Source organism: Oncorhynchus clarkii, chromosome 10 (assembly GCF_045791955.1).
Source record: "Oncorhynchus clarkii lewisi isolate Uvic-CL-2024 chromosome 10, UVic_Ocla_1.0, whole genome shotgun sequence".
Taxonomy (NCBI): Eukaryota; Metazoa; Chordata; class Actinopteri; order Salmoniformes; family Salmonidae; genus Oncorhynchus; species Oncorhynchus clarkii.
The window spans coordinates 78099047-78123771 of record NC_092156.1 but is presented as its reverse complement, the minus strand read 5'-3'; the positions used below and the strand labels follow the sequence as shown (position 1 = coordinate 78123771).

General features: G+C 45.7%; 1 protein-coding gene across 1 annotated transcript in view; it reads right to left on the bottom strand.

Moving 5' to 3' along the window:
* LOC139419757 (amyloid beta precursor protein binding family B member 2-like) overlaps positions 1 to 24725 on the bottom strand; it is a gene marked incomplete at its 5' end in the record, with an annotated part of 66561 nt that overhangs the window by 25489 nt on the left and 16347 nt on the right. The window contains 2 exon segments of the mRNA XM_071169756.1: positions 22847 to 22983; positions 24064 to 24210. Of these exon segments, the coding sequence (XP_071025857.1) occupies positions 22847 to 22983; positions 24064 to 24210 (284 nt within the window).

Below are 24725 nucleotides of genomic sequence, written 5' to 3'. Positions count from 1 at the left end.
GCACCACAATGTCATTTGCTTTTGGGTGACAGTGAGAGAACCGTTAGAGTGAGAAGAAAAATTGCACCACATGAATGTTCCTAAGGTCCTCCCGATCTGAACAAGCCTAACCTTGACCGTGTGGCATTAACCCTTAACAGTAAAACAGTGTTTTTTGATCTCACAGATTACAGTGTCATCTCTCCCCATAGGAATACATTGCCTGCACCCCTAATTTCAACCTGAGGCCTATGTGGGTTATGAATGCCGTATGAACCTGTCTTCGGTACCAGTCCATCAGGCGACTATGAGGTCTACCTGTGTTGATTCTAAGCTTCCTGGACCAACCGGAAGTGGTTAAAATGCCCCTAAAAGTGTTTACCCATACACTGCATGCAGTTTGATAGACATAGTGCATTCAACCCTGTGTAAATCAGTCAATTCTTAACGTAAGGACTTAAAACTCAGGATTCTGTAAGTGGCTATGTCAATCAAGATATGTGTTGACTTATAGCTTCCTGTGCCAACCGGAAGTGCCATAATTGGTGTCTCAGGGGCTGTTTCGAAGGGTTAAAAAAGTCAGATCTGTCCAAAACTTCATATATGTGATTAGGCAACCCCCATGAACTGTAAATCAGTCATTTTTCCCCAAAAAATTCAAAGGAAAAAAAAATCACACTAAAACACAAGTTGGAAGGTGGGACGTATTGGGGTGCGTAGAGACAGACAGTGGCTGCAATAGTTAGCTTTGTTGGAGCTAAAAAAGAACCGTCGGACCTAGAGTTCCGAAACTTTAGAAACCTGTTCTAGACCTCCGGTCGATGGTGCGTGGTGAGTTACGTGGCTCTAGACGGTTCTCGGACCGAGAAACAGCCTCGTACATTTGCAATACCTTCAATTCATTTTGACCATTACGAAAATGACGACGTTTAGAAAAGTCTCAGAGACGCAAGGCTAGGTGCATTGAAACCGGCTCGGCCCATAGAGACGGACCCCGACGTTTCTGTCCGATAGCTCGTTCAAGGACCCCGTAGCAAGTCATGGAAAATAGTGGATTTTCAGCACCAATTAGGGTTTTTCTCGGACACCAAATGACCTATCGAGCCGAAACTTGGGATTCGGGGTCGCCTCAGCTAGGCCAACACATAACATAAGAAATGGACCCGCAGCTAGAACGTAACTACGTGTTTTATGGTTTTTTTATGGTTTGAACCCAAGGCGTTGTGAATTTTGGGCCAGCTCTGAAGTAGTTGAAGTAGTTGAAGTTGGCTACTAAACGAGTTGGAAAAAGTGGGTTTGGTGTCAGTTTGTATCAGTTTGGTGTCATAATGACATCTAATTGACTGATGGACACTGACTTGCTAGTTGACTTTTGTACATTTGCAATATGTTTAAACAGTGAGGTACCATCACCAAAAGCGACATTCTGAAATCTACCCTAACGAGCGATTGAGATGAACCAGAATCACTGCAAAGCCATCCCGAGTTCATCGGGCCAGTCAATTTCACATTCCTGCAGGATTTTTATAGCATGACAAATTCGTGATGGTACCTGCCTATTGAAACATATTGCAAATGCACAGTGACTTTGAAAAAGTAAGGAAACATAAACATTTTTTAAAAAATTTTAGGTGACCAGTTGCACGCGCATTTGCAATATGATTCTATAGTGAAAAAACATATTGCAAATGCACAGTGACTTTGAAAAAGTAAGGAAACATAAACAAAAAAAATCAAAAAAATGTTTTGGGGGGTGACCAGATGCACGTGCATTTGCAATATGATTCTATAGTGAAAAAACATATTGCAAATGCACAGTGACTTTGAAAAAGTAAGGAAACATAAACATTTTATTTTGATTTTTAGGTGACCAGTTGCACGTGCATTTGCAATATGATTCTATAGTGAAAAAACATATTGCAAATGCACAGTGACTTTGAAAAAGTAAGGAAACATAAACAAAAAAAATCTAACATTTTTTTGGGGGGGTGACCAGATGCACGTGCATTTGCAATATGATTCTATAGTGAAAAAACATATTGCAAATGCACAGTGACTTTGAAAAAGTAAGGAAACATAAACATTTTATTTTGATTTTTAGGTGACCAGTTGCACGTGCATTTGCAATATGATTCTATAGTGAAAAAACATATTGCAAATGCACAGTGACTTTGAAAAAGTAAGGAAACATAAACAAAAAAAATCAAACATTTTTTTGGGGGGGTGACCAGATGCACGTGCATTTGCAATATGATTCTATAGTGAAAAAACATATTGCAAATGCACAGTGACTTTGAAAAAGTAAGGAAACATAAACATTTTATTTTGATTTTTAGGTGACCAGTTGCACGTGCATTTGCAATATGATTCTATAGTGAAAAAACATATTGCAAATGCACAGTGACTTTGAAAAAGTAAGGAAACATAAACAAAAAAAATCAAACATTTTTTTGGGGGGGTGACCAGATGCACGTGCATTTGCAATATGATTCTATAGTGAAAAAACATATTGCAAATGCACAGTGACTTTGAAAAAGTAAGAAACAAAAAAAAATACATCTAAAAAATTTTGAGCATGACAAATTCGTGATGGTACCTGCCCATTGAAACATATTGCAAATGCACAGTGACTTTGAAAAAGTAAGGAAACATAAACAAAAAAACATCAACACATTTTTTGGGTAACCAGTTGCATATTTTAGATCACAAGATGACAAAGGTATAGTTTGAGCAAAGTAAAGCTTGAATTTTGAGCATGACAAATTCGTGATGGTACCTGCCCATTAAAACATATTGCAAATGCACAGTGACTTTGAAAAAGTAAGAAACAAAAAAAAATACACCTAAAAAATTTTGAGCATGACAAATTCGTGATGGTACCTGCCCATTGAAACATATTGCAAATGCACAGTGACTTTGAAAAAGTAAGGAAACATAAACAAAAAAACATCAACACATTTTTTGGGTAACCAGTTGCATATTTTAGATCACAAGATGACAAAGGTATAGTTTGAGCAAAGTAAAGCTTGAATTTTGAGCATGACAAATTCGTGATGGTACCTGCCCATTAACACATATTGCAAATGCACAGTGACTTTGAAAAAGTAAGAAACAAAAAAAAATACATCTAAAAAATTTTGAGCATGACAAATTCGTGATGGTACCTGCCCATTGAAACATATTGCAAATGCACAGTGACTTTGAAAAAGTAAGGAAACATAAACAAATGGACATAATGAAATCATCATTTTTTTTTTCCCGGTTACCAGTTGCACGCGCATTTGCAATATGATTCTATAGTGGACATGATTCAAATGGACATGATGAAATCAACACAACGAGTGATGGAAATGAACAACTATCACTGCCCGGCCGTCCCGAGTTCATCAGTTCAGTCAATTTTGGCCCCCCAAAAAATTGACTTTGGACTTTGACTTTTGACTTCCTATGAAATCATATTGCAAATGGACAAATCATATTCCTTATGCACAAGTAAAAAAAAAAATAATAATAATGATAATAAAGTATGACTAAAGTATGTCGATAAAGTTCTTATACATGTGTAATTGACACAAAAATTGAAAGAATTTTGAAAAACGGTCCAGAAAGCACTTTTTTAAGGATGTGTGAAGTTTTTTACCAAATTTTGACATTTTTGACTTTTGACTTTTGACTTCCTATGAAATCATATTCCAAATGGAGAAAACATATGCCTTATGCACAAGTAAAAAAAAAAAAAAAAAATGATAATAAAGTATGACTAAAGTATGTTGATAAAGTTCTTATACATGTGTAATTGACACAAAAATTGAAAGAATTTTGAAAAACGGTCCAGAAAGCACTTTTTTAAGGATGTGTGAAGTTTTTTACCAAATTTTGACATTTTTGACTTTTGACTTTTGACTTCCTATGAAATCATATTCCAAATGGAGAAAACATATGCCTTATGCACAAGTAAAAAAAAAAAAAAAAAAAAAGGATAATAAAGTATGACTAAAGTATGTTGATAAAGTTCTTATACATGTGTAATTGACATAAAAATTGAAAGAATTTTGAAAAACGGTCCAGAAAGCACTTTTTTAAGGATGTGTGAAGTTTTTTACCAAATTTTGACATTTTTGACTTTTGACTTTTGACTTCCTATGAAATCATATTGCAAATGTACAAAACATATGCCTTATGCGCATGTAATTAAAAAAATAAAAAAATATGATAAAAAAATTGGACAAAAGTATATTCATACAGCTCTTACACATGTGTAATTGACAAAAAAATCGAAAGAATTTCGAAAAAAGGCCCAGAAAGCACTTTTTTAAGGGGTGAAAAGTTTTTGAAAAAAATATCCTTTTTTCAAAAATTTTCTTTTGGATGTTGACTTGGGTTACATTTCCAATATGAAAAACCCCGGTGGAGCGCACTCGCCCCCTGTTGGATTTTTGAGGTGTTACAATTGGCAATTGCCATATGGCATTTGCCATATACTTTACACGAATCAACGCCGCTTTGGGTGGTATTGGACATCGTGTATATGGTTTGTCCAATGCCAATATCTTGCCATTCATTTTTGTACAATTCAGGGGGGTATTCCCTTACATCTACTACCACACAACACCTCCTGATAGGAGGAACAAGGATTACATCTACTACCACACAACACCTCCTGATAGGAGGAACAAGGATTACATCTACTACCACACAACACCTCCTGCTGAGGAACAAGGATTACATCTACTACCACACAACACCTCCTGCTAGGAGGAACAAGGATTACATCTACTACCACACAAGACCTCCTGCTGAGGAACAAGGATTACATCTACTACCACACAACACCTCCTGCTGAGGAACAAGGATTACATCTACTACCACACAAGACCTCCTGCTGAGGAACAAGGATTACATCTACTACCACACAACACCTCCTGCTAGGAGGAACAAGGATTGCATCTACTACCACACAACACCTCCTGCTGAGGAACAAGGATTACATCTACTACCACACAACACCTCCTGCTGAGGAACAAGGATTACATCTACTACCACACAAGACCTCCTGCTGAGGAACAAGGATTACATCTACTACCACACAACACCTCCTGCTGAGGAACAAGGATTACATCTACTACCACACAAGACCTCCTGCTGAGGAACAAGGATTACATCTACTACCACACAAGACCTCCTGCTAGGAGGAACAAGGATTACATCTACTACCACACAACACCTCCTGCTGAGGAACAAGGATTACATCTACTACCACACAAGACCTCCTGCTAGGAGGAACAAGGATTACATCTACTACCACACAACACATCCTGCTAGGAGGAACAAGGATTACATCTACTACCACACACCACCTCCTGCTGAGGAACAAGGATTACATCTACTACCACACAAGACCTCCTGCTGAGGAACAAGGATTACATCTACTACCACACAAGACCTCCTGCTAGGAGGAACAAGGATTACATCTACTACCACACAAGACCTCCTGCTGAGGAACAAGGATTACATCTACTACCACACAAGACCTCCTGCTAGGAGGAACAAGGATTACATCTACTACCACACAAGACCTCCTGATAGGAGGAACAAGGATTACATCTACTACCACACAACACCTCCTGCTGAGAAGGAACAAGGATTACATCTACTACCACACAAGACCTCCTGCTGAGGAACAAGGATTACATCTACTACCACACAAGACCTCCTGCTGAGGAACAAGGATTACATCTACTACCACACAAGACCTCCTGCTGAGAAACAAGGATTACATCTACTACCACACAAGACCTCCTGCTAGGAGGAACAAGGATTACATCTACTACCACACAAGACCTCCTGCTAGGAGGAACAATGATTACATCTACTACCACACAAGACCTCCTGCTGAGGAACAAGGATTACATCTACTACCACACAACACCTCCTGCTAGGAGGAACAAGGATTACATCTACTACCACACAAGACCTCCTGCTAGGAGGAACAAGGATTACATCTACTACCACACAAGACCTCCTGCTAGGAGGAACAAGGATTACATCTACTACCACACAAGACCTCCTGCTGAGGAACAAGGATTACATCTACTACCACACAACACCTCCTGCTAGGAGGAACAAGGATTACATCTACTACCACACAAGACCTCCTGCTGAGGAACAAGGATTACATCTACTACCACACAAGACCTCCTGCTGAGGAACAATGATTACATCTACTACCACACAACACCTCCTGCTAGTAGGAACAAGGATTACATCTACTACCACACAACACCTCCTGCTGAGGAACAAGGATTCCATCTACTACCACACAAGACCTCCTGATAGGAGGAACAAGGATTACATCTACTACCACACAACACCTCCTGCTGAGGAACAAGGATTACATCTACTACCACACAAGACCTCCTGCTGAGGAACAAGGATTACATCTACTACCACACAAGACCTCCTGCTGAGGAACAAGGATTACATCTACTACCACACAACACCTCCTGCTGAGGAACAAGGATTACATCTACTACCACACAACACCTCCTGCTGAGGTACAAGGATTACATCTACCACACAAGACCTCCTGCTGAGGAACAAGGATTACATCTACTACCACACAAGACCTCCTGCTGAGGAACAAGGATTACATCTACTACCACACAAGACCTCCTGCTGAGGAACAAGGATTACATCTACTACCACACAACACCTCCTGATAGGAGGAACAAGGATTACATCTACTACCACACAAGACCTCCTGCTAGGAGGAACAAGGATTACATCTACTACCACACAAGACCTCCTGATAGGAGGAACAAGGATTACATCTACTACCACACAAGACCTCCTGATAGGAGGAACAAGGATTACATCTACTACCACACAATACCTCCTGATAGGAGGAACAAGGATTACATCTACTACCACACAACACCTCCTGCTAGGAGGAACAAGGATTACATCTACTACCACACAACACCTCCTGCTGAGGAACAAGGATTACATCTACTACCACACAAGACCTCCTGCTAGGAGGAACAAGGATTACATCTACTACCACACAAGACCTCCTGATAGGAGGAACAAGGATTACATCTACTACCACACAACACCTCCTGCTGAGGAACAAGGATTACATCTACTACCACACAAGACCTCCTGCTGAGGAACAAGGATTACATCTACTACCACACAACACCTCCTGCTGAGGAACAAGGATTACATCTACTACCACACAAGACCTCCTGATAGGAGGAACAAGGATTCCATCTACTACCACACAAGACCTCCTGCTGAGGAACAAGGATTACATCTACTACCACACAACACCTCCTGCTGAGGAACAAGGATTACATCTACTACCACACAACACCTCCTGCTGAGGTACAAGGATTACATCTACCACACAAGACCTCCTGCTGAGGAACAAGGATTACATCTACTACCACACAAGACCTCCTGCTGAGGAACAAGGATTACATCTACTACCACACAAGACCTCCTGCTGAGGAACAAGGATTACATCTACTACCACACAACACCTCCTGATAGGAGGAACAAGGATTACATCTACTACCACACAAGACATCCTGCTAGGAGGAACAAGGATTACATCTACTACCACACAAGACCTCCTGATAGGAGGAACAAGGATTACATCTACTACCACACAAGACCTCCTGATAGGAGGAACAAGGATTACATCTACTACCACACAATACCTCCTGATAGGAGGAACAAGGATTACATCTACTACCACACAACACCTCCAGCTAGGAGGAACAAGGATTACATCTACTACCACACAACACCTCCTGCTGAGGAACAAGGATTACATCTACAACCACACAAGACCTCCTGCTAGGAGGAACAAGGATTACATCTACTACCACACAAGACCTCCTGCTGAGGAACAAGGATTACATCTACTACCACACAACACCTCCTGCTAGGAGGAACAAGGATTACATATACTACCACACAAGACCTCCTGCTAGGAGGAACAAGGATTACATCTACTACCACACAAGACCTCCTGCTAGGAGGAACAAGGATTACATCTACTACCACAAAAGACCTCCTGCTGAGGAACAAGGATTACATCTACTACCACACAACACCTCCTGCTAGGAGGAACAAGGATTACATCTACTACCACACAAGACCTCCTGCTGAGGAACAAGGATTACATCTACTACCACACAAGACCTCCTGCTGAGGAACAATGATTACATCTACTACCACACAACACCTCCTGCTAGGAGGAACAAGGATTACATCTACTACCACACAACACCTCCTGCTGAGGAACAAGGATTCCATCTACTACCACACAACACCTCCTGCTAGGAGGAACAAGGATTACATCTACTACCACACAACACCTCCTGCTAGGAGGAACAAGGATTACATCTACTACCACACAAGACCTCCTGCTGAGGAACAAGGATTACATCTACTACCACACAATACCTCCTGCTAGGAGGAACAAGGATTACATCTACTACCACACAACACCTCCTGCTGAGGAACAAGGATTACATCTACTACCACACAAGACCTCCTGCTGAGGAACAAGGATTACATCTACTACCACACAAGACCTCCTGCTGAGGAACAAGGATTACATCTACTACCACACAAGACCTCCTGCTGAGGAACAAGGATTACATCTACTACCACACAAGACCTGCTAGGAGGAACAAGGATTACATCTACTACCACACAAGACCTCCTGCTAGGAGGAACAAGGATTACATCTACTACCACACAACACCTCCTGCTAGGAGGAACAAGGATTACATCTACTACCACACAACACCTCCTGCTGAGGAACAAGGATTACATCTACTACCACACAACACCTCCTGCTGAGGAACAAGGATTACATCTACTACCACACAACACCTCCTGCTGAGGAACAAGGATTACATCTACTACCACACAAGACCTCCTGCTAGGAGGAACAAGGATTCCATCTACTACCACACAAGACCTCCTGCTGAGGAGGAACAAGGATTACATCTACTACCACACAAGACCTCCTGCTGAGGAGGAACAAGGATTACATCTACTACCACACAACACCTCCTGATAGGAGGAACAAGGATTACATCTACTACCACACAACACCTCCTGATAGGAGGAACAAGGATTACATCTACTACCACACAACACCTCCTGCTGAGGAACAAGGATTACATCTACTACCACACAACACCTCCTGCTAGGAGGAACAAGGATTACATCTACTACCACACAAGACCTCCTGCTGAGGAACAAGGATTACATCTACTACCACACAACACCTCCTGCTGAGGAACAAGGATTACATCTACTACCACACAAGACCTCCTGCTGAGGAACAAGGATTACATCTACTACCACACAACACCTCCTGCTAGGAGGAACAAGGATTGCATCTACTACCACACAACACCTCCTGCTGAGGAACAAGGATTACATCTACTACCACACAACACCTCCTGCTGAGGAACAAGGATTACATCTACTACCACACAAGACCTCCTGCTGAGGAACAAGGATTACATCTACTACCACACAACACCTCCTGCTGAGGAACAAGGATTACATCTACTACCACACAAGACCTCCTGCTGAGGAACAAGGATTACATCTACTACCACACAAGACCTCCTGCTAGGAGGAACAAGGATTACATCTACTACCACACAACACCTCCTGCTGAGGAACAAGGATTACATCTACTACCACACAAGACCTCCTGCTAGGAGGAACAAGGATTACATCTACTACCACACAACACATCCTGCTAGGAGGAACAAGGATTACATCTACTACCACACACCACCTCCTGCTGAGGAACAAGGATTACATCTACTACCACACAAGACCTCCTGCTGAGGAACAAGGATTACATCTACTACCACACAAGACCTCCTGCTAGGAGGAACAAGGATTACATCTACTACCACACAAGACCTCCTGCTGAGGAACAAGGATTACATCTACTACCACACAAGACCTCCTGCTAGGAGGAACAAGGATTACATCTACTACCACACAAGACCTCCTGATAGGAGGAACAAGGATTACATCTACTACCACACAACACCTCCTGCTGAGAAGGAACAAGGATTACATCTACTACCACACAAGACCTCCTGCTGAGGAACAAGGATTACATCTACTACCACACAAGACCTCCTGCTGAGGAACAAGGATTACATCTACTACCACACAAGACCTCCTGCTGAGAAACAAGGATTACATCTACTACCACACAAGACCTCCTGCTAGGAGGAACAAGGATTACATCTACTACCACACAAGACCTCCTGCTAGGAGGAACAATGATTACATCTACTACCACACAAGACCTCCTGCTGAGGAACAAGGATTACATCTACTACCACACAACACCTCCTGCTAGGAGGAACAAGGATTACATCTACTACCACACAAGACCTCCTGCTAGGAGGAACAAGGATTACATCTACTACCACACAAGACCTCCTGCTAGGAGGAACAAGGATTACATCTACTACCACACAAGACCTCCTGCTGAGGAACAAGGATTACATCTACTACCACACAACACCTCCTGCTAGGAGGAACAAGGATTACATCTACTACCACACAAGACCTCCTGCTGAGGAACAAGGATTACATCTACTACCACACAAGACCTCCTGCTGAGGAACAATGATTACATCTACTACCACACAACACCTCCTGCTAGTAGGAACAAGGATTACATCTACTACCACACAACACCTCCTGCTGAGGAACAAGGATTCCATCTACTACCACACAAGACCTCCTGATAGGAGGAACAAGGATTACATCTACTACCACACAACACCTCCTGCTGAGGAACAAGGATTACATCTACTACCACACAAGACCTCCTGCTGAGGAACAAGGATTACATCTACTACCACACAAGACCTCCTGCTGAGGAACAAGGATTACATCTACTACCACACAAGACCTCCTGCTGAGGAACAAGGATTACATCTACTACCACACAAGACCTGCTAGGAGGAACAAGGATTACATCTACTACCACACAAGACCTCCTGCTGAGGAACAAGGATTACATCTACTACCACACAACACCTCCTGCTGAGGAACAAGGATTACATCTACTACCACACAAGACCTCCTGATGAGGAACAAGGATTACATCTACTACCACACAACACCTCCTGCTAGGAGGAACAAGGATTACATCTACTACCACACAAGACCTCCTGCTAGGAGGAACAATGATTACATCTACTACCACACAAGACCTCCTGCTGAGGAACAAGGATTACATCTACTACCACACAACACCTCCTGCTAGGAGGAACAAGGATTACATCTACTACCACACAAGACCTCCTGCTAGGAGGAACAAGGATTACATCTACTACCACACAAGACCTCCTGCTAGGAGGAACAAGGATTACATCTACTACCACACAAGACCTCCTGCTGAGGAACAAGGATTACATCTACTACCACACAACACCTCCTGCTAGGAGGAACAAGGATTACATCTACTACCACACAAGACCTCCTGCTGAGGAACAAGGATTACATCTACTACCACACAAGACCTCCTGCTGAGGAACAATGATTACATCTACTACCACACAACACCTCCTGCTAGTAGGAACAAGGATTACATCTACTACCACACAACACCTCCTGCTGAGGAACAAGGATTCCATCTACTACCACACAAGACCTCCTGATAGGAGGAACAAGGATTACATCTACTACCACACAACACCTCCTGCTGAGGAACAAGGATTACATCTACTACCACACAAGACCTCCTGCTGAGGAACAAGGATTACATCTACTACCACACAAGACCTCCTGCTGAGGAACAAGGATTACATCTACTACCACACAAGACCTCCTGCTGAGGAACAAGGATTACATCTACTACCACACAAGACCTGCTAGGAGGAACAAGGATTACATCTACTACCACACAAGACCTCCTGCTAGGAGGAACAAGGATTACATATACTACCACACAACACCTCCTGCTAGGAGGAACAAGGATTACATCTACTACCACACAACACCTCCTGCTGAGGAACAAGGATTACATCTACTACCACACAACACCTCCTGCTGAGGAACAAGGATTACATCTACTACCACACAACACCTCCTGCTGAGGAACAAGGATTACATCTACTACCACACAAGACCTCCTGCTAGGAGGAACAAGGATTCCATCTACTACCACACAAGACCTCCTGCTGAGGAGGAACAAGGATTACATCTACTACCACACAAGACCTCCTGCTGAGGAACAAGGATTACATCTACTACCACACAAGACCTCCTGCTAGGAGGAACAAGGATTACATCTACTACCACACAACACCTCCTGATAGGAGGAACAAGGATTACATCTACTACCACACAACACCTCCTGCTAGGAGGAACAAGGATTACATCTACTACCACACAAGACCTCCTGCTGAGGAACAAGGATTACATCTACTACCACACAACACCTCCTGCTGAGGAACAAGGATTCCATCTACTACCACACAAGACCTCCTGATAGGAGGAACAAGGATTACATCTACTACCACACAACACCTCCTGCTGAGGAACAAGGATTACATCTACTACCACACAAGACCTCCTGCTGAGGAACAAGGATTACATCTACTACCACACAAGACCTCCTGCTGAGGAACAAGGATTACATCTACTACCACACAAGACCTCCTGCTGAGGAACAAGGATTACATCTACTACCACACAAGACCTGCTAGGAGGAACAAGGATTACATCTACTACCACACAAGACCTCCTGCTAGGAGGAACAAGGATTACATCTACTACCACACAACACCTCCTGCTAGGAGGAACAAGGATTACATCTACTACCACACAACACCTCCTGCTGAGGAACAAGGATTACATCTACTACCACACAACACCTCCTGCTGAGGAACAAGGATTACATCTACTACCACACAACACCTCCTGCTGAGGAACAAGGATTACATCTACTACCACACAAGACCTCCTGCTAGGAGGAACAAGGATTCCATCTACTACCACACAAGACCTCCTGCTGAGGAGGAACAAGGATTACATCTACTACCACACAAGACCTCCTGCTGAGGAACAAGGATTACATCTACTACCACACAAGACCTCCTGCTAGGAGGAACAAGGATTACATCTACTACCACACAACACCTCCTGATAGGAGGAACAAGGATTACATCTACTACCACACAAGACCTCCTGCTGAGGAACAAGGATTACATCTACTACCACACAACACCTCTTTCTGAGGAACAAGGATTACATCTACTACCACACAACACCTCCTGATAGGAGGAACAAGGATTACATCTACTACCACACAACACCTCCTGCTAGGAGGAACAAGGATTACATCTACTACCACACAAGACCTCCTGCTGAGGAACAAGGATTACATCTACTACCACACAACACCTCCTGCTGAGGAACAAGGATTACATCTACTACCACACAAGACCTCCTGCTGAGGAACAAGGATTACATCTACTACCACACAAGACCTCCTGCTGAGGAACAAGGATTACATCTACTACCACACAAGACCTCCTGCTGAGTAACAAGGATTACATCTACTACCACACAACACCTCCTGCTAGGAGGAACAAGGATTAATCTACTACCACACAAGACCTCCTGCTGAGGAACAAGGATTACATCTACTACCACACAAGACCTCCTGCTGGGAGGAACAAGGATTACATCTACTACCACACAAGACCTCCTGATAGGAGGAACAAGGATTACATCTACTACCACACAACACCTCCTGCTGAGGAACAAGGATTACATCTACTACCACACAAGACCTCCTGCTACGAGGAACAAGGATTCCATCTACTACCACACAAGACCTCCTGCTGAGGAACAAGGATTACATCTACTACCACACAAGACCTCCTGCTGAGGAACAAGGATTACATCTACTACCACACAAGACCTCCTGCTAGGAGGAACAAGGATTACATCTACTACCACACAACACCTCCTGATAGGAGGAACAAGGATTACATCTACTACCACACAACACCTCCTGCTGAGGAACAAGGATTACATCTACTACCACACAAGACCTCCTGCTGAGGAACAAGGATTACATCTACTACCACACAACACCTCCTGCTGAGGAACAAGGATTACATCTACTACCACACAACACCTCCTGCTGAGGAACAAGGATTACATCTACTACCACACAAGACCTCCTGCTGAGGAACAAGGATTACATCTACTACCACACAACACCTCCTGATAGGAGGAACAAGGATTACATCTACTACCACACAACACCTCCTGCTAGGAGGAACAAGGATTACATCTACTACCACACAAGACCTCCTGCTGAGGAACAAGGATTACATCTACTACCACACAACACCTCCTGCTGAGGAACAAGGATTACATCTACTACCACACAAGACCTCCTGCTGAGGAACAAGGATTACATCTACTACCACACAACACCTCCTGCTAGGAGGAACAAGGATTACATCTACTACCACACAACACCTCCTGCTAAGAGGAACAAGGATTACATCTACTACCACACAACACCTCCTGCTGAGGAACAAGGATTACATCTACTACCACACAACACCTCCTGCTGAGGAACAAGGATTACATCTACTACCACACAACACCTCCTGCTGAGGAACAAGGATTACATCTACTACCACACAAGACCTCCTGCTAGGAGGAACAAGGATTACATCTACTACCACACAAGACCTCCTGCTAGGAGGAACAAGGATTACATCTACTACCACACAACACCTCCTGCTGAGGAACAAGGATTACATCTACTACCACACAACACCTCCTGCTGAGGAACAAGGATTACATCTACTACCACACAACACCTCCTGCTGAGGAACAAGGATTACATCTACTACCACACAAGACCTCCTGCTGAGGAACAAGGATTACATCTACTACCACACAAGACCTCCTGCTGAGGAACAAGGATTACATCTACTACCACACAAGACCTCCTGCTGAGGAACAAGGATTACATCTACTACCACACAAGACCTCCTGCTGAGGAACAAGGATTACATCTACTACCACACAAGACCTCCTGCTGAGGAACAAGGATTACATCTACTACCACACAACACCTCCTGCTAGGAGGAACAAGGATTACATCTACTACCACACAAGACCTCCTGCTGAGGAACAAGGATTACATCTACTACCACACAAGACCTCCTGCTGAGGAACAATGATTACATCTACTACCACACAACACCTCCTGCTAGTAGGAACAAGGATTACATCTACTACCACACAACACCTCCTGCTGAGGAACAAGGATTCCATCTACTACCACACAAGACCTCCTGATAGGAGGAACAAGGATTACATCTACTACCACACAACACCTCCTGCTGAGGAACAAGGATTACATCTACTACCACACAAGACCTCCTGCTGAGGAACAAGGATTACATCTACTACCACACAAGACCTCCTGCTGAGGAACAAGGATTACATCTACTACCACACAACACCTCCTGCTAGGAGGAACAAGGATTACATCTACTACCACACAAGACCTCCTGCTGAGGAACAAGGATTACATCTACTACCACACAAGACCTCCTGCTGAGGAACAATGATTACATCTACTACCACACAACACCTCCTGCTAGTAGGAACAAGGATTACATCTACTACCACACAACACCTCCTGCTGAGGAACAAGGATTCCATCTACTACCACACAAGACCTCCTGATAGGAGGAACAAGGATTACATCTACTACCACACAACACCTCCTGCTGAGGAACAAGGATTACATCTACTACCACACAAGACCTCCTGCTGAGGAACAAGGATTACATCTACTACCACACAAGACCTCCTGCTGAGGAACAAGGATTACATCTACTACCACACAAGACCTCCTGCTGAGGAACAAGGATTACATCTACTACCACACAAGACCTGCTAGGAGGAACAAGGATTACATCTACTACCACACAAGACCTCCTGCTAGGAGGAACAAGGATTACATCTACTACCACACAACACCTCCTGCTGAGGAACAAGGATTACATCTACTACCACACAACACCTCCTGCTGAGGAACAAGGATTACATCTACTACCACACAACACCTCCTGCTGAGGAACAAGGATTACATCTACTACCACACAAGACCTCCTGCTAGGAGGAACAAGGATTCCATCTACTACCACACAAGACCTCCTGCTGAGGAGGAACAAGGATTACATCTACTACCACACAAGACCTCCTGCTGAGGAACAAGGATTACATCTACTACCACACAAGACCTCCTGCTAGGAGGAACAAGGATTACATCTACTACCACACAACACCTCCTGATAGGAGGAACAAGGATTACATCTACTACCACACAACACCTCCTGCTAGGAGGAACAAGGATTACATCTACTACCACACAAGACCTCCTGCTGAGGAACAAGGATTACATCTACTACCACACAACACCTCCTGCTGAGGAACAAGGATTCCATCTACTACCACACAAGACCTCCTGATAGGAGGAACAAGGATTACATCTACTACCACACAACACCTCCTGCTGAGGAACAAGGATTACATCTACTACCACACAAGACCTCCTGCTGAGGAACAAGGATTACATCTACTACCACACAAGACCTCCTGCTGAGGAACAAGGATTACATCTACTACCACACAAGACCTCCTGCTGAGGAACAAGGATTACATCTACTACCACACAAGACCTGCTAGGAGGAACAAGGATTACATCTACTACCACACAAGACCTCCTGCTAGGAGGAACAAGGATTACATCTACTACCACACAACACCTCCTGCTAGGAGGAACAAGGATTACATCTACTACCACACAACACCTCCTGCTGAGGAACAAGGATTACATCTACTACCACACAACACCTCCTGCTGAGGAACAAGGATTACATCTACTACCACACAACACCTCCTGCTGAGGAACAAGGATTACATCTACTACCACACAAGACCTCCTGCTAGGAGGAACAAGGATTCCATCTACTACCACACAAGACCTCCTGCTGAGGAGGAACAAGGATTACATCTACTACCACACAAGACCTCCTGCTGAGGAACAAGGATTACATCTACTACCACACAACACCTCCTGATAGGAGGAACAAGGATTACATCTACTACCACACAAGACCTCCTGCTGAGGAACAAGGATTACATCTACTACCACACAACACCTCTTTCTGAGGAACAAGGATTACATCTACTACCACACAACACCTCCTGATAGGAGGAACAAGGATTACATCTACTACCACACAACACCTCCTGCTAGGAGGAACAAGGATTACATCTACTACCACACAAGACCTCCTGCTGAGGAACAAGGATTACATCTACTACCACACAACACCTCCTGCTGAGGAACAAGGATTACATCTACTACCACACAAGACCTCCTGCTGAGGAACAAGGATTACATCTACTACCACACAAGACCTCCTGCTGAGGAACAAGGATTACATCTACTACCACACAAGACCTCCTGCTGAGTAACAAGGATTACATCTACTACCACACAACACCTCCTGCTAGGAGGAACAAGGATTACATCTACTACCACACAAGACCTCCTGCTGAGGAACAAGGATTACATCTACTACCACACAAGACCTCCTGCTGGGAGGAACAAGGATTACATCTACTACCACACAAGACCTCCTGATAGGAGGAACAAGGATTACATCTACTACCACACAACACCTCCTGCTGAGGAACAAGGATTACATCTACTACCACACAAGACCTCCTGCTACGAGGAACAAGGATTCCATCTACTACCACACAAGACCTCCTGCTGAGGAACAAGGATTACATCTACTACCACACAAGACCTCCTGCTGAGGAACAAGGATTACATCTACTACCACACAAGACCTCCTGCTAGGAGGAACAAGGATTACATCTACTACCACACAACACCTCCTGATAGGAGGAACAAGGATTACATCTACTACCACACAACACCTCCTGCTGAGGAACAAGGATTACATCTACTACCACACAAGACCTCCTGCTGAGGAACAAGGATTACATCTACTACCACACAACACCTCCTGCTGAGGAACAAGGATTACATCTACTACCACACAACACCTCCTGCTGAGGAACAAGGATTACATCTACTACCACACAAGACCTCCTGCTGAGGAACAAGGATTACATCTACTACCACACAACACCTCCTGATAGGAGGAACAAGGATTACATCTACTACCACACAACACCTCCTGCTAGGAGGAACAAGGATTACATCTACTACCACACAAGACCTCCTGCTGAGGAACAAGGATTACATCTACTACCACACAACACCTCCTGCTGAGGAACAAGGATTACATCTACTACCACACAAGACCTCCTGCTGAGGAACAAGGATTACATCTACTACCACACAACACCTCCTGCTAGGAGGAACAAGGATTACATCTACTACCACACAACACCTCCTGCTAAGAGGAACAAGGATTACATCTACTACCACACAACACCTCCTGCTGAGGAACAAGGATTACATCTACTACCACACAACACCTCCTGCTGAGGAACAAGGATTACATCTACTACCACACAACACCTCCTGCTGAGGAACAAGGATTACATCTACTACCACACAAGACCTCCTGCTAGGAGGAACAAGGATTACATCTACTACCACACAAGACCTCCTGCTAGGAGGAACAAGGATTACATCTACTACCACACAACACCTCCTGCTGAGGAACAAGGATTACATCTACTACCACACAACACCTCCTGCTGAGGAACAAGGATTACATCTACTACCACACAACACCTCCTGCTGAGGAACAAGGATTACATCTACTACCACACAAGACCTCCTGCTGAGGAACAAGGATTACATCTACTACCACACAAGACCTCCTGCTGAGGAACAAGGATTACATCTACTACCACACAAGACCTCCTGCTGAGGAACAAGGATTACATCTACTACCACACAACACCTCCTGCTGAGGAACAAGGATTACATCTACTACCACACAAGACCTCCTGCTGAGGAACAAGGATTACATCTACTACCACACAAGACCTCCTGCTGAGGTACAAGGATTACATCTACTACCACACAACACCTCCTGCTGAGGAACAAGGATTCCATCTACTACCACACAAGACATCCTGATAGGAGGAACAAGGATTACATCTACTACCACACAAGACCTCCTGCTGAGGTACAAGGATTCCATCTACTACCACACAAGGAACAACGTTCTGAACGTTGACATCACAATACCCCATAATGACATCACAATACCCCATAATGACATCACAATACCCCATAATGACATCACAATACCCCATAATGACATCACAATACCCCATAATGACATCACAATACCCCATAATGACATCACAATACCCCCATAATGACATCACAATACCCCATAATGACATCACAATACCCCATAATGACATCACAATACCCCATAATGACATCACAACACCCCATAATGACATCACAACACCCCATAATGACATCACAATACCCCATAATGACATCACAACACCCCATAATGACATCACAATACCCCATAATGACATCACAATACCCCATAATGACATCACAATACCCCATAATGACATCACAATACCCCATAATGACATCACAATACCCCATAATGCCATCACAATACCCCATAATGCCATCACAATACCCCATAATGACATCACAATACCCCATAGTGACATCACAATACCCCATAATGACAGAGCAACATTTCTTTCAAATGTATTTAAAACAACTGAAATATCACATTTGTATTCAGACCCTTTACTCAGTACTTTGTTGAAGCACCTTTGGCAGCGATAACAGTCTTGAGTCTTCTTGGGTTTGACGCTACAAGCTTGGCAGACCTGTATTTGGGGAGTTTCTCCCATTCTTCTCTGCAGATCCTCTCAAGCTCTGTCAGGTTGGATGGGGAGCGTTGCTGCTCAGTGTGGAGGAGCGGGGGGGGGGTACAGAGTCAATGTGGAGGAGCGGGGGGGTACAGAGTCAATGTGGAGGAGCAGGGGGGGGGGGGTACAGAGTCAATGTGGAGGAGCGGGGGGGGCGGTGTACAGAGTCAATGTGGAGGAGCAGGGGGGGGGGTACAGAGTCAATGTGGAGGAGCGGGGGGGGCGGTGTACAGAGTCAATGTGGAGGAGCGGGGGGGGGGGTACAGAGTCAATGTGGAGGAGCAGGGGGGGGCGGGGGGGGGCGGGGGGGTACAGAGTCAATGTGGAGGAGCAGGGGGGGGGTACAGAGTCAATGTGGAGGAGCAGAGGGGGGGTGGGGGGTACAGAGTCAATGTGGAGGAGCAGGGGGGGGTACAGAGTCAATGTGGAGGAGCGGGGGGGGGGTACAGAGTCAATGTGGAGGAGCGGGGGGGGGTACAGAGTCAATGTGGAGGAGCGGGGGGGGTACAGAGTCAATGTGGAGGAGCGGGGGGGGGGGGTACAGAGTCAATGTGGAGGAGCGGGGGGGGGTACAGAGTCAATGTGGAGGAGCGGGGGGGGGGGGTACAGAGTCAATGTGGAGGAGCAGGGGGGGGGGGGGGGACAATGTAAATAGTCTGGGTGGCCATTTGATTAGATGTTCAGGAGTCTTATGGCTTTTGGGGGGTAGAAGCTGTTTAAAAGCCTCTTGGACCTAGACGTGGCGCTCCGGTACCGCTTGCCGTGCGGTAGCAGAGAGAACAGTCTATGACTGGGGTGGCTGGAGTCTCTGACAATTTTTAGGGCCTTCCTCTGACACCACCTGGTGTAGAGGTCCTGGATGGCAGGAAGCTTGGCCCCAGTGATGTACACTACCCTCTGAAGTGCCTTTCGGTCGGAGGCCGAGCAGTTTCCATACCAGGCAGTGATGCAACCAGTCAGGATGCTCTCGATGGTGCAGCTGTAGAACCTTTTGAGGATCTGGGGACCCATGCCAAATCTTTTCAGTCTCCTGAGGGGGAATAAGCTTTGTCGTGTCCTCTTCACGACTGTCTTGGTGTGTTTGGACCATGACAGTTTGTTGGTGATGTGAACTTGAAACTCTCAAACCGCTCCACTACAGCCCTGTCGATGTTAATGGGGGCCTGTTCGGTCCTCCTTTAGTCCTGTAGTCCACGATCAGCTCCTTTGTCTTGATCACGTTGAAGGAGAGGTTGTTGTCCTGGTACCACCAGGTCTCTGACCTCCTCCCTGTAGGCCGTCTCATCGTTGACGGAGAGGTTGTTGTCCTGGTACCACCAGGTCTCGGACCTCCTCCCTGTAGGCCGTCTCATCGTTGAGGGAGAGGTTGTTGTCCTGGCGACACACGGCCAGGTCTCTGACCTCCTCCCTGTAGGCTGTCTCATCGTTGAGGGAGAGGTTGTTGTCCTGGCAACACACTGCCAGGTCTCTGACCTCCTCCCTGTAGGCTGTCTCATCGTTGAGGGAGAGGTTGTTGTCCTGGCACCACACTGCCAGGTCTCTGACCTCCTCCCTATAGGCTGTCTCATCTTTGAGGGAGAGGTTGTTGTCCTGGTACCACCAGGTCTCTGACCTCCTCCCTATAGGCTGTCTCATCATTGAGGGAGAGGTTGTTGTCCTGGCAACACACGGCCAGATCTCTGACCTCCTCCCTGTCGGCCGTCTCATCGTTGAGGGAGAGGTTGTTGTCCTGGTACCACCAGGTCTCTGACCTCCTCCCTGTAGGCCGTCTCATCGTTGAGGGAGAGGTTGTTGTCCTGGTACCACCAGGTCTCTGACCTCCTCCCTATAGGCCGTCTCATCGTTGAGGGAGAGGTTGTTGTCCTGGTACCACCAGGTCTCTGACCTCCTCCCTGTAGCCCATCTCATCGTTGAGGGAGAGGTTGTTGTCCTGGCAACACACGGCCAGGTCTCTGACCTCCTCCCTGTAGGCTGTCTCATCGTTGAGGGAGAGGTTGTTGTCCTGGCAACACACTGCCAGGTCTCTGACCTCCTCCCTGTAGGCTGTCTCATCGTTGAGGGAGAGGTTGTTGTCCTGGTACCACCAGGTCTCTGACCTCCTCCCTATAGGCTGTCTCATCATTGAGGGAGAGGTTGTTGTCCTGGCAACACACGGCCAGATCTCTGACCTCCTCCCTGTAGGCCGTCTCATCGTTGAGGGAGAGGTTGTTGTCCTGGTACCACCAGGTCTCTGACCTCCTCCCTATAGGCCGTCTCATCGTTGAGGGAGAGGTTGTTGTCCTGGTACCACCAGGTCTCTGACCTCCTCCCTGTAGCCCATCTCATCGTTGAGGGAGAGGTTGTTGTCCTGGCAACACACGGCCAGGTCTCTGACCTCCTCCCTGTAGGCTGTCTCATCGTTGAGGGAGAGGTTGTTGTCCTGGCACCACACTGCCAGGTCTCTGACCTCCTCCCTACAGGCCGTCTCATCGTTGTCGGTGTTCAGGCCTACCACTGTTGTGTTGTCAGCAAATTTAATGATGGTGTTGGAGTCGTGCAGTCATGAGTGAACAGGGAGTACAGGAGGGGACTGAGCACGTACCCCTGAGGGGCCCCCGGGTTGAGGGGGCGGCCCGTCAGGAAGTCCAGGATCCAGTTGCAGAGGGAGCTGTTTAGTCCCAGGGTTACTTGGGTAATCTTTCATCAATCAATCACTCCTCTTCTCCTCTTTCCGGTCATCCCCCTCTCCCAATCAATCACTCTGTCATTTCACTGTGTGTGTGTGTGTGTGTGTGTGTGTGTGTGTGTGTGTGTGTGTGTGTGTGTGTGTGTGTGTGTGTGTGTGTGTGTGGTCGTCATGGTAACTCACCTGACATTGTCACGGCCGACCCCCCAGACACGAATGCTTGCTATTGGCTGAGAATGAAGCACGTTGCCAAGACAACGGTCCGTAGGATCAACCAGGTTCAACATGTTGTTCACCAGAACCAGATTCATGTCCTGACCCTGCAAACACACACACACACACACACACACACACACACACACACACACACACACACACACATTAATCATTGATATTGGTCTGAATGGCGGTAGATTAAAGTACCAGTCAAAAGTTTGGACACACCTACTCATTCAAGGGTTTTTCTATATTTTTTACTATTTTGCAGAATAATTGTGAAGACATCAACACTCTGAAATAGCACATCTCTCCCTCTCTTATCTCCTCCTCTAACTTCCTTCCATCCTTATCTCCTCCTCTTTCTTTCTTCCATGCTTATCTCCTCCTCTTTCTTCCTGCCATCCTTATCTCCTCCTCTTTCTTCCTTCCATCCTTATCTCCTCCTCTTTCTTTGTTCCATCCTTATCTCCTCCTCTTTCTTCCTTCCATCCTTATCTCCTCCTCTTTCTTCCTTATCTCCTCCGCTTTCTTCCTGCCATCCTTATCTCCTCCTTTCTTCCTTCCATCCTTATCTCCTCCTTTCTTCCTTCCATCCTTATCTCCTCCTCTTTCTTCCTTCCATCCTTATCTCCTCCTCTTTCTTCCTTCCATCCTTATCTCCTCCTCTTTCTTCCCTCCATCCTTATCTCCTCCTCTTTCTTCCTTATCTCCTCCTCTTTCTTCCTTCCATCCTTATCTCCTCCTCTTTCTTCCCTCCATCCTTATCTCCTCCTCTTTCTTCCTTATCTCCTCCTCTTTCTTCCTTCCATCCTTATCTCCTCCTTTCTTCCTTCCATCCTTATCTCCTCCTCTTTCTTCCTTCCATCCTTATCTCCTCCTCTTTCTTCCTTCCATCCTTATCTCCTCCTCTTTCTTCCCTCCATCCTTATCTCCTCCTCTTTCTTCCTTATCTCCTCCTCTTTCTTCCTTCCATCCTTATCTCCTCCTCTTTCTTCCTTCCATCCTTATCTCCTCCTCTTTCTTCCTTCCATCATTATCTCCTCCTCTTTCTTCCCTCCATCCTTATCTCCTCCTTTCTTCCCTCCATCCTTATCTCCTCCTTTCTTCCCTCCATCCTTATCTCCTCCTTTCTTCCCTCCATCCATCCTCACTCTCTCCTCTCTCTCTCTCCTCTCTCTCACCTCTCCCCAGATGCCGACCGTGTCTCTGATGTTGCTCTTGCAGTAGGATAGCTGTCGGATACAGTTGTTAACGGCAACGCTACTCTTCCCTGGCGACAGGTCCTCTTCTGCCATCTCTACCCAACCCAGAGACTGCACCGCAAAACACTACACAAACACACACACAGACAGACAGACAGACGCAGGTTACACATACACACACACAATTATTATATTGTATGGTAAGTTGGAAGGATGGAAGGACGGAGGGATGGAGGGGTGGAGGAGTGGAGGGGTGGTGGAGGGATGGAGGGGTGGTGGAGGGATGGAGGGGTGGAAGGATGGAGGGATGGAGGAGTGGAGGGGTGGTGGAGGGATGGAGGGGTGGTGGAGGGATGGAGGGGTGGAAGGATGGAGGGATGGAGGGGTGGTGGAGGTATGGAGGGGTGGAAGGATGGAGGGATGGAGGGGTGAGGTATGGAAGGATGGAGGGATTGAGGGGTGGAGGGGTGGTGGAGGGATGGAGGGGTGGAAGGATGGAGGGATTGAGGGGTGGAGGGGTGATGGAGGTATGGAGGGGTGGAAGGATGGAGGGATGAGGTATGGAGGGGTGGAAGGATGGAGGGATGGAGGGATGGAGGGATGAGGTATGGAAGGATGGAAAGATGGAGGGATGGAGGGGT